Source organism: Salmo salar, chromosome 21 (genome assembly GCF_965601325.2).
Source record: "Salmo salar chromosome 21, fSalSal1, whole genome shotgun sequence".
NCBI lineage: Eukaryota > Metazoa > Chordata > Actinopteri > Salmoniformes > Salmonidae > Salmo > Salmo salar.
Genome location: NC_138311.1, coordinates 33,070,001 through 33,083,060, shown reverse-complemented (window position 1 = coordinate 33,083,060; position 13,060 = coordinate 33,070,001). Strand labels below are relative to the sequence as shown.

Below are 13,060 nucleotides of genomic sequence, written 5' to 3'. Positions count from 1 at the left end.
TCTGTGTGTAATAGAATAATAGATTACATCTAGCAGACACATTCACACACCCTCAAGGACACACACACACACACACACACACACACACACACACACACACACAGAAAGACAGAGACAGAGAGAGAGACAGAGAGAGACAGAGAGCGAGAGAGAGAGAGCGCGAGAGAGACAGAGAGAGACATAAAAAAAGCTAGTTAGCTAGCTCATGAATGCAAACAATCCAAAAACATAGCAAAAGGACATCTGTTTCAGTAGCTATCGTTACCTAGCTGACTATATAGTTTGGTGTCATCATCTAAAATAACCCTAATTTATAAGACAGTTCTTATTTGATAAATGGTGGTCGGACCCATCTATGTGAAGCTAGCCACAATAAGGATTAGCCACAATAGTGGACTTTGCGGTTAGCCTTCAAAATAAAAGTATGGCATAATTCTACTATTTGTATTCATTTGCATCACCGTCAATGACATACTTTTATTTTGAAGGCAAACCACAAATTCCACTATTGTGCTTAATCCTTATTGTGACTAGCTTCACAACACATAACTCGGTCCGGTCGAACCTCACTAGCCAGATGAAGCTAGCTGGCTGCTTATAAAGTTAGCTTTGGGCAACAGGGTTAAGTTGCTGACTAGCTATTTATTTTCATGAACCGACGTTCAATTTCAATAGGCGAACAACAAGTGGCAACCGAGCTAATACTGACACAAGGATTCCTAAATCATTGCTAAGAATAATGAAAATGACTGCAGTTTCTACTGGTCATTGTTTTCAGGCTGGTTGTATTGGTGCTAGCTAGGTACCAAGCTAAAGCTAGCTACCCCAGAAGTTGCGGTCGAACAAATGATGCTTTATTACCAACAAAGTATTGTAAACACATCGTGTTTGCAGACTATTTTGGACAGCTTTGACAGTGCTACTGTATTTTTTTTGAGACGCAAAGACCCAAACGGCATTCCATAGGTATGTATGTCTTGAAGCTAATAGCAGTGACGCTATTACTGTGTAACTCCGGTAGGGCAACATCTGAAAAATAGCGCACTTGGTAGTGTGTACCGGTGCTCGATCAGTCGGCGAAAGCCAACATCACCCACGACAGAACGGTTGATTGTCAAGGGCAATGAATCCCATTATCTTGGCTTTAATGGATTTCACCTTTGAGGTATCTCACAGAAATGTTCTTACTCTTTCAAATAACTGCTCGACTTGTCTGCTCGATCCACACAGCAGACATTGTGGGCTAGGTTAGGAATGCTGTGTTACACGTGTTTGTCAACATTTTACGTGGCATCATTACGTCATGTACCTACGTTATATAGGTATGCACTGTAGCTTTGACATCGTTTTTTAACATCGGCGTTAACCTGTTGGGTCTAGGGGGCAGCATTTGCACGTCTGGATAAAAAAAATGTACCCGATTTAATCTGGTTACTAATCCTACCCAGTAACTAGAATATGCATATACTTATTATATATGGATAGAAAACAGTCTAAAGTTTCCAAAACTGTTTGAATGGTGTCTGTGAGTATAACAGAACTCATTTGGCAGGCAAAACCCTGAGACATTTTCTGACAGGAAGTGGATACCTGATGTGTTGTATTGACTTTAAACCTATCCCATTGAAAAACACAGGGGTTTAGGAATATTTTGGCACTTCCTATTGCTTCCACTAGATGTCACCAGCCTTTACAAAGTGTTTTGAGTCTTCTGGAGGGAGATCTGACCGAACAAGAGCCATGGAACGATGATGTCCCATTAGACACCTGGCGCGCGAGTTCATGTTGGGTACCCTCGTTCCAATACGTTATAAAAGAGTATGCATTCGTCCACCTTGAATATTATTCATGTTCTGGTTAAAAAAGGCCCTAATGATTTATGCTATACAACGTTTGACATGTTTGAACGAACGGAAATATATTTTTTCCCCTCGTTCATGACGAGAAGTCCGGCTGGCTTACATCATGTGCTAACGAGACGGAGATTTTTGGACATAAATGATGAGCTTTTTTGAACAAAACTACATTCGTTATGGACCTGTGATACCTGGAAGTGACATCTGATGAAGAGAATCAAAGGTAATGGATTATTTACATAGTATTTTCGATTTTAGATCTCCCCAACATGACGTCTAGTCTGTATCGCAACGCGTATTTTTCTGGGCGCAGTGCTCAGATTATTGCAAAGTGTGATTTCCCAGTAAGGTTATTTTTAAATCTGGCAAGTTGATTGCGTTCAAGAGATGTAAATCTATAATTCTTTAAATGACAATATAATATTTTACCAATGTTTTCTAATTTTAATTATTTAATTTGTTACGCTGACTTGACTGCCGGTTGTTGGAGGGAAACGATTTCCTCAACATCAATGCCATAGTAAAACGCTGTTTTTGGATATAAATATTAACTTGATAGAACTAAAAATGCATGCATTGTCTAACATAATGTCCTAGGATGGAGATTGTAAAAGGTTAGTGCATCATTTTAGCTGGTTTTATGGTTTTGGTGACCCTGTCTTTGACTTGACAAAACATTACACACAACTCTTGTAAATGTACTGTCCTAACATACTCTAAATTTATGCTTTCGCCGTAAAACCTTTTTGAAATCGTAAAACGTGGTTAGATTAAGGAGATGTTTATCTTTCAAATGGTGTAAAATAGTTGTATTTTTGAAAAATTTGAATTTTGACATTTATTTGGATTCAAATTTGCCGCTCTTGAAATGCACCTGCTGTTGATGGAGTGCACCACGGGTGGCACGCTAGCGTCCCACCTAGCCCCAAGAGGTTAAACTAGACATCGGGCCGATACCGAAGTTGGCATTTTTAGCTAATATCGTCCGATTCCGATTTGTTCACCGATATATCGTACATCGATAGATGAGAACTATAGCCATTTTATCACGCAGAGGACATATTGTGCATAATGCTTTACAGAGAGACTGTACACTGTGCATTGAGAGTGTGTGTGACAGTGTATGTGTGCATGGGTGTGAGTGTACTCACCGCCCTGGTCGGAGGTGACTGTAATAGTGGCCGTGGCGCCACGGGTCAGGGTTAAGGGGTTTAGGGGTTAGAGTAGGTTGTCCACCCACTCTGGCCAGAGCGGGTGAAAATGCGCTTTGGTGATGACATTTCAATTATGTTATAAAATACATTTTAAAAGGACAAATGATTATGTTCTGAATCATTCAGTGGGGTCTTTCTCTGACATATCATCAACATCGCATCCAGAGTTGGATTTGGTGACCTAATACATCTAATAATACGCGCCGAGCTTGGTTGCCATAGCAGTGAAGGTTTCTCCTAACAACTTTTGAGGATTTACCATTTTGTGGTTGTCGTCTTCAAAGTTGTTTCCGCGGGTTGCAAAAAGCTAAATTAGCATGACGCGAGCTGAATTAAATGTAAAAGGCTTCGAGAATAAAAAGCTTGGTATTCGCTCAGTGCTCCGTTGACATCTTCGAAAAAGAAAAGGAGTTTCGAAATAATATCAAAAGCGTACACTAAAATGTCATAATCGATATCCATTTGACCTCTATATTGTTTTCTGTCCCGCGGATTCAAAGAGAAAGATGAGTTCAATGGGGAAAGTGAGCCTTTTAGACCGTCAGTAGCCTTCATTCTTGCACAGAATCCAGCCTAGCTAACACGATGCAATTTTCCTGATTTTTTTACCACTTTTTTTCTCTTGCCTCCATTGATTTAGTCCCCCTAATTCTGGCCATCCTACAGGGGTAAAAACTCCAATACCTTTTGAACGGATTATGCTAGAGACATGAGGTTTGGACCATTGGTTTTAGAGGATTAGATACACAATTAACATATGTTGGTAAAAGATGTCTTTTAATTGGACACCCTAGTCAGTGTATAGGTGTACTCACCGCCCTGGTCGGTGGAGACAGTGATGTCTGACAGGTTCAGGGTCAGAGGTTAGAGGTCAGTGTATAGGTGTACTCACCGCCCTGGTCGGTGGAGACAGTGATGTCTGACAGGTTCAGGGTCAGAGGTTAGAGGTCAGTGTATAGGTGTACTCACCGCCCTGGTCGGTGGAGACAGTGATGGAGGCCACAGGTCTCTGGTAGTTATTCATCTTAGACACTCCATTCAGTGACTCAATCTCAAAGGTGTAGTTGGCATGAGCAGAGAAGTCCATCACCGTCACCGTGGTGTTAGTCAGGCCCTGGGGGCGGGGCACAAAGCGAAGCTCTTCCCCACAAAGCTGGCATTGGTCGGGCTCCGGGCCGCATCGCTTACATAGCACGTTATAGGTCAGGTCCTTGCGACCACCCATGTCGCTGGGAGGAGACCACTCCAACTGTAGACAGGTGTCGTTCAGGTTGAAGACCACGTTATGAGGAGGGGAGGGGGGACCTGGAATAGAGAGAGAGCTTCGTGTTGATTGATCATGTTTCTGCCTCAACATCTCTATAGTTTGTGGTGGTATGAGTCCAAATAAAGAGTATAGCACACATTGAAAGGGAACAGGCAAATGTTATTCCACTTTAAGTGGAACAGACAGCGTTTTAACTCCTTTGCAGATAAGAAACAAACAGACAGTCACATCAATCAAAAATATAAAATTCCCAGTTCATACTACAAAACTAACTTTATAAGAGGTTTTAAAATAGGTTCTATTTGACTCAACATTCCATGACGTACACTAAGGCATTGTTGGTAGATTATATGGATGCAGTTCAATATATGATTAATGTAATTCACCAATACATTTCTTGGTAGTCCAAAAAATATTTTCAGGTTGTAAATCACAGCTGGTCTGGTACATTGTAGCTGCCTCCATTCAGGATGCACCTTTTCAGTTTCAATGACTCAATATTTTGGACCAAAACGGCCGAATGTAACTAAGGCTGGGAATGTCAATATAATCAAACTAGCAAGGGCAATGATAACAAGTCAGTCATAATGTGGCTAGCGTAACTATTTATGTATCTATTAATTTAGCAAGCTAAAAACGTGGAGGCTAATGTTTGCTAGCTAGCTGCTGGGATGATGTCATGTCATTGGAGTGGGCGAGTGACTGACTTTTTCCCCTCATTGTTTTTTGGTTGCTACAGCTAGAGATGCAGGTGTCATTTGGTTAGCTAGCAATACATATGAATCGCTTTGCTAGCTAGCTTTATTGAACTTTAACAACTGTTATCCAGTTAGCATATCTTGTGTGTTCGTAAATTCACTCTGGCTATCTAATCCAATTTCAGAGAACTCTCATCTAAGAGTGAAGGATAACTGATGAATTTATGAACACGCAACACCGCCGAATATGACCCCTGTCAATTGTTACCAGCAGCACAGTCTAGATAACATGCAAACAGCCTAACCAGCTCTGCTAGGGCGAATAAAATGGTCAGAACGAGGTGTTCTCTCATTTGTCTCTGGAAGTAGCAAGGAAGCTAGCCAACTTTAGACAGTTAGCTTGGGTGTTTGACTGCCATTGTCAGGAATGCTCAGATCAACCTTACTCCTCGGCCAGCGTGTCCAGTGTCAATAGTGCAGTGTGCTCTAAACGAACAACCCAGAGTGCACTCTGACATACTGAAGGCAATTTACAAACGCACCCTTAGTCGTCAATCAAATGTATTTGGCATTGATCAAATGTGCGGGCAGGCAAGTTCCCATTCAGTTGTCAAAACGTGGGACCAGCAGGCTACTACTCACCATTGTTTATCAGTGCAATTTCGATGGCCAAGTAGCTGAAAAAGTTTGAGTGTTTATCTAATGTTCCCTCGTTATATTTGAGCTCATCTTGCTCTGGCTAGCATTAGTGTTGAACTTGTTGTTGATGTGCATAACTGAGGCAGAGAGAGCCTACCTTTTTATGGTTGTTTGATCAATAGGTCTGTAAAGTTCCCAAACGTAAGAGGAGACATTTACTTACTGGCAGAAATCCATTCAGGTGTATTTTGGAGCTTTTGGTGAATGCGTTCTAATGGTCTAAAGTATTACTGTTGCTCCTGCCTGTAAACACACAGTCCAGGTCAAAGTGAATGATGACAGGCCCGTGTGGCAAATGGCTTATTTGCATATAGGCCTACTGTAGCTCTGATTGGCTATGGGGCACCAGTCTGCGTAGACTCTGGTCTTGGATAAGACAGATTTTTTTATTAGGTTTTAATTACTGCAGTTTATTAATTGTCAAAATCCATGCCCGCTTTCCCACTCTATACTGATATAGAATTTTCACAAATACCTTACTCTACATCATTTCCAAACATTCTATGAATTTATGAAACGTGAAAATGACCATATCTAAGTGCTCACTTGTCAGAAAACGGTGCCATGATGTTCCTGGGGGTGTATATGAACAGATTGTAATGCGATTTCATGTTGCTAAAACGCTATCAGATCCACTTTAAACATGGCTAAAAAACAAAACCTTGCTATTATAATGCCATGTGTACTTTGATACCATTGTTCACTTTGACAAACATCTACTATCTACTACAGACAGCTTATCATCAAGGTGACTGCTTCTCCATTGTGTGTGAAGTTATTCTGGGAGAGGTATTGTGAGAGTAGGTGCATGCAGGCATTGAGTAGATGTGTGTGCAGGCATTATGTGTGTGCAGGCATTGTGTATGTGTGTGCAGGTATTGTGCTGTACAGAGCAGTCTGCCAGCTGTCAGAGGGGCAGTGTTAAAAGGCCTGGGGGATTTAAACCCTCCAGTCCTGCCAAGCTTTCTGTCTGTCTGGACAATAGGCTGGAGCCCTCTCCTGCCTAACCCCGCTCCCAATCCCCCTCTCCTGTCCTCCTCCTACCTTCCTCTACCTTTCCCTGCTCCCTATTCCCCTCTCCTGTCCTCCTCCTACCTTCCTCTACCTTTCCCTGCTCCCTATACCCTCTCCTGTCCTTCTCCTACCTTCCCCGCTCCCAATCCGCCTCTCCTGCCCTCCTCCTCCTCTTTTCCATCCCTCTTTCATACCCTCCTCCTCATCTGCTCTCTCTCATATAACACTACATGCCTGTACTGTACTCTCCAAGAGTATATAACACTATATGCCTGTACTGTACTCTCCAAGGGTATATAACATTACATGCCTGTACTGTACTCTCCAAGGGTATATAACACTATATGCCTGTACTGTACTCTCTCCAAGAGTATATAACATTACATGCCTGTACTGTACTCTCCAAGAGTATATAACACTATATGCCTGTACTGTACTCTCCAAGAGTATATAACATTACATGCCTGTACTGTACTCCCCAAGAGTATATAACATTACATGCCTGTACTGTACTCTCCAAGAGTATATAACATTACATGCCTGTACTGTACTCTCCAAGAGTATATAACACTATATGCCTGTACTGTACTCTCCAAGAGTATATAACATTACATGCATGTACTGTACTCTCCAAGAGTATATAACATTACATGCCTGTACTGTACTCTCCAAGAGTATATACCATTACATGCCTGTACTGTACTCTCCAAGAGTATATAACATTACATGCCTGTACGGTACTCTCCAAGAGTATATACCACTACATGCCTGTACTGTACTCTCCAAGAGTATATAACACTATATGCCTGTACTGTACTCTCCAAGAGTATATACCATTACATGCATGTACTGTACTCTCCAAGAGTATATAACATTACATGCCTGTACGGTACTCTCCAAGAGTATATAACATTACATGCCTGTACTGTACTCTCCAAGAGTATATAACACTATATGCCTGTACTGTACTCTCCAAGAGTATATAACATTACATGCCTGTACTGTACTCTCCAAGAGTATATAACACTATATGCCTGTACTGTACTCTCCAAGAGTATATAACACTACATGCCTGTACTGTACTCTCCAAGAGTATATAACATTACATGCCTGTACTGTACTCTCCAAGGGTATATAACACTATATGCCTGTACTGTACTCTCCCCAAGAGTATATAACATTACATGCCTGTACTGTACTCTCCAAGAGTATATAACATGACATGCCTGTACTGTACTCTCCAAGAGTATATAACACTATATGCCTGTACTGTACTCTCCCCAAGAGTATATAACATTACATGCCTGTACTGTACTCTCCAAGAGTATATAACACTACATGCCTGTACTGTACTCTCCAAGAGTATATAACACTATATGCCTGTACTGTACTCTCCAAGAGTATATAACACTATATGCCTGTACTGTACTCTCCAAGGGTATATAACATTACATGCCTGTACTGTACTCTCCAAGGGTATATAACACTATATGCCTGTACTATACTCTCCAAGAGTATATACCATTACATGCCTGTACTGTACTCTCCAAGAGTATATAACACTACATGCCTGTACTGTACTCTCCAAGAGTATATAACACTATATGCCTGTACTGTACTCTCCCCAAGAGTATATAACATTACATGCCTGTACTGTACTCTCCAAGAGTATATAACATGACATGCCTGTACTGTACTCTCCAAGAGTATATAACACTATATGCCTGTACTGTACTCTCCCCAAGAGTATATAACATTACATGCCTGTACTGTACTCTCCAAGAGTATATAACACTACATGCCTGTACTGTACTCTCCAAGAGTATATAACACTATATGCCTGTACTGTACTCTCCAAGAGTATATAACACTATATGCCTGTACTGTACTCTCCAAGGGTATATAACATTACATGCCTGTACTGTACTCTCCAAGAGTATATAACACTATATGCCTGTACTGTACTCTCCAAGAGTATATACCATTACATGCCTGTACTGTACTCTCCAAGAGTATATAACACTACATGCCTGTACTGTACTCTCCAAGAGTATATAACACTATATGCCTGTACTGTACTCTCCCCAAGAGTATATAACATTACATGCCTGTACTGTACTCTCCAAGAGTATATAACATGACATGCCTGTACTGTACTCTCCAAGAGTATATAACACTATATGCCTGTACTGTACTCTCCCCAAGAGTATATAACATTACATGCCTGTACTGTACTCTCCAAGAGTATATAACACTACATGCCTGTACTGTACTCTCCAAGAGTATATAACACTATATGCCTGTACTGTACTCTCCAAGAGTATATAACACTATATGCCTGTACTGTACTCTCCAAGGGTATATAACATTACATGCCTGTACTGTACTCTCCAAGAGTATATAACACTATATGCCTGTACTGTACTCTCCAAGAGTATATACCATTACATGCCTGTACTGTACACTCCAAGAGTATATAACACTACATGCCTGTACTGTACTCTCCAAGAGTATATAATACTATATGCCTGTACTGTACTCTCCAAGAGTATATAACACTATATGCCTGTACTGTACTCTCTCCAAGAGTATATAACATTACATGCCTGTACTGTACTCTCCAAGAGTATATAACACTATATGCCTGTACTGTACTCTCCAAGAGTATATAACACTACATGCCTGTACTGTACTCTCCAAGAGTATATAACACTATATGCCTGTACTGTACTCTCCAAGAGTATATAACACTATATGCCTGTACTGTACTCTCCAAGAGTATATAACACTATATGCCTGTACTGTACTCTCTCCAAGAGTATATAACATGACATGCCTGTACTGTAATCTCCAAGAGTATATAACACTATATGCCTGTACTGTACTCTCCCTGAGTGTATTGACTGCTGCTGGGACAATTACGACATTGCCTGATTGATTGATTGATTGATGATACTCACGTGTGCAGGCCATAGTGGGTGGGTCTCTCTCAGATCTGTAGAAAGTCTTCTCACAGTGGCAGACAGCAGCCCCCTCGCCATAGCTGAAACTGTGAGGGGGACACTTGGAACACTTGATGTTCCCTGTAAACGCCTTGTAGAAGCCTGGTCGACACGCTGTGGAGAGAAAGAGGGATTTATGGCTATATATATATGTATATGTCAGGATCACAGACACAGAGATATGGTTATACTGTATATGTCAGGATAACAGACCAGAGATATGGTTATACATGTCAGGATAACAGACACAGAGATATGGTTATACTGTATATGGCAGGATAACAGACACAGAGATATGGTTATACTGTATATGGCAGGATAACAGACACAGAGATATGGTTATACTGTATATGGCAGGATAACAGACACAGAGATATGGTTATACTGTATATGGCAGGATAACAGACACATATATATGGTTATACTGTATATGGCAGGATAACAGACACAGAGATATGGTTATACTGTATATGGCAGGATCTCAGACACAAAGATATGGTTATACTGTATATGGCAGGATAACAGACACAGAGATATGGTTATACTGTATATGTCAGGATAACAGACCAGAGATATGGTTATACATGTCAGGATAACAGACACAGAGATATGGTTATACTGTATATGGCAGGATAACAGACACAGAGATATGGTTATACTGTATATGGCAGGATAACAGACACAGAGATATGGTTATACTGTGTATGGCAGGATAACAGACACAGAGATATGGTTATACTGTATATGGCAGGATAACAGACACAGAGATATGGTTATACTGTATATGGTAGGATAACAGACACAGAGATATGGTTATACTGTATATGGCAGGATAACAGACACATATATATGGTTATACTGTATATGGCAGGATAACAGACACAGAGATATGGTTATACTGTATATGGCAGGATCTCAGACACAAAGATATGGTTATACTGTATATGGCAGGATAACAGACACAGAGATATGGTTATACTGTATATGTCAGGATAACAGACCAGAGATATGGTTATACTGTATATGGCAGGATAACAGACACAGAGATATGGTTATACATGTCAGGATCACAGACACAGAGATATGGTTATACATGTCAGGATAACAGACACAGAGATATGGTTATACATGTCAGGATAACAGACACAGAGATATGGTTATACATGTCAGGATAACAGACACAGAGATATGGTTATACTGTATATGGCAGGATAACAGACACAGATATATGGTTATACTGTATATGGCAGGATAACAGACATTGATATGGTTATACTGTATATGGCAGGATAACAGACACAGAGATATGGTTATACTGTATATGGCAGGATAACAGACACAGATATATGGTTATACTGTATATGGCAGGATAACAGACACAGAGATATGGTTAAACTGTATATGGCAGGATAACAGACACAGAGATAGCAAATTCACAAAAGAGAAAGAACGATGACATCAAATGGCAGGACATTTGTTACACAGTCAATGGACATAGGCTTAGACAAGCAAACACAATCTGTTGACCTGATGAAATTAATCTCTACTGATTTATATCCAGAAAGACTAGGAAAATGAAGTACATTGAAAGCAGTAATGAGAAAAAAGATCCCTCTATTCTCTCCCTTTCTTCTCCTACACTCTGTCCTCCCTCTCTCCCTGCAGTCCGATCCTAAAGCCTGTATACCTCAGGGACAAATGGCCTTTCAAATCCCTCTCAGCCTTTAACCGATGGTACCACACGCACACACACACACACTATCCCCAGGTATGCAGTCAGAGGAGAATTCCACTTCTGGGGTTGTCAGAGTGCCCATCGATTTAACAAGGTAACACAGGCTGAGCCATCTGAGGGCTTCACCTTGAAGTACTGAAAGCCTTGATGTGTGTGTTTGTGTGTGTGTGTGTGTGTGGATGGAGTCTTTCCATTTCTCCTTCTGATAAATTAACCTACAGGAGCCCTGAAACCACATCCACGCAGATCAAATGGGATTAATTAGGACATGACACACACACACACACACACACACACACACACGCGCACGCGCACACGCACCCAAACACGCACACAGACGCACGCACGCAGACGCACGCACGCAGACGCACGCACGCACACACACTGCAGAAGCCCCTTCCACCAACACAGGCTGCAGTATCAATATGATGAGTGACACCCCCTGCAGCGGCCCAAGGTTGGCTGTGCCATTAACCTCTGGTAGTGCATGGGTTTATACATGGCCTTGATTCACACACTGTCACTCCGTTATTCCCCCAGCAGAACTGTTTTAAACTGTCAACTAATGATACTTCTGTCTGACCCTCAAACAGCTGAGGGAAGAGACACACACACACGAACACACACGCACGCATCCACACATAGGCCAAGGCCTCCTGCTAAAACGGACCAATAAAACAACATTAACGACAACAACAACACAGGTACTAAAATCTTGCAGCCGGCTGCATTAGAATGAGCTCTCCAGAATTGAAAAGACTGCTAAATGCATAACATAGGTATTTGATTAACCACATAACCACATAATGTGTAAATATTTGTATGAACATAATAAGATTCAAGAACTGAGACATAAACTGAACCAGTTCCACAGACACGTTACTAACAGAAATGGAATAATGTGTCACTGAACAAAGTGGGGGTCAAAATCTAAAGTAACACAGTAAGTATCTGGTGTGGCCACCAGCTGCATTAAGTACTGCAGTGCATCTCCTCCTCATGGACTGCACCAGATTTGTCAGTTCATGCTGTGAGATGTTACCCCACTCTTCCACCAAGGCGCTTGCAAGTTCACAGACATTTCTGGGGGGAATGGCCCTAGCCCTCACCCTCTGATCCAACAGGTCCCAGACGTGCTCAATGGGATTGAGATCCGGTCTCTTCGCTGGTCATGGCTGAACACTGACATTCCTGTCTTGCAGGAAATCACGCACAGATGAGCAGTATGGCTGGTGGCATTGTCATGCTGGAGGGTCATGTCAGGATGATCCTGCAGGAAGGGTACCACATGAGGGAGGAGGATGTCTTCCCTGTAACGCACAGCGTTGAGATTGCCTGCAATGACAACAAGCTCAGTCCGATGATGCTGTGACACACTGCCCCCAGACCATGACGGACCCTCCACCTCCAAATCGATCCCGCTCCAGAGTACAGGCCTCGGTGTAATGCTCATTCGATAAACGATAAACGCGAATCCGACCATCACCCCTGGTGAGACAAGACCGCAACTCGTCAGTGAAGAGCTCTTTTTGCCAGTCCTGTCTGGTCCAGCGACGGTGGGTTTCTGCCCATAGG

General features: G+C 41.7%; 1 protein-coding gene across 1 annotated transcript in view; it reads right to left on the bottom strand.

The window, feature by feature from the left end:
- The window catches only part of LOC106582188 (ephrin type-A receptor 6), a 227,633-nt gene that overhangs the window by 73,872 nt on the left and 140,701 nt on the right, over window positions 1–13,060 (bottom strand). The window contains exons 6-7 of the mRNA XM_014165015.2: window positions 9,709–9,864; window positions 4,040–4,375 (exon numbers count right to left, since the gene is read on the bottom strand). Coding sequence (XP_014020490.1) covers window positions 4,040–4,375; window positions 9,709–9,864 — 492 coding nt within the window. The remainder of the gene's footprint in view (window positions 1–4,039; window positions 4,376–9,708; window positions 9,865–13,060) is intronic.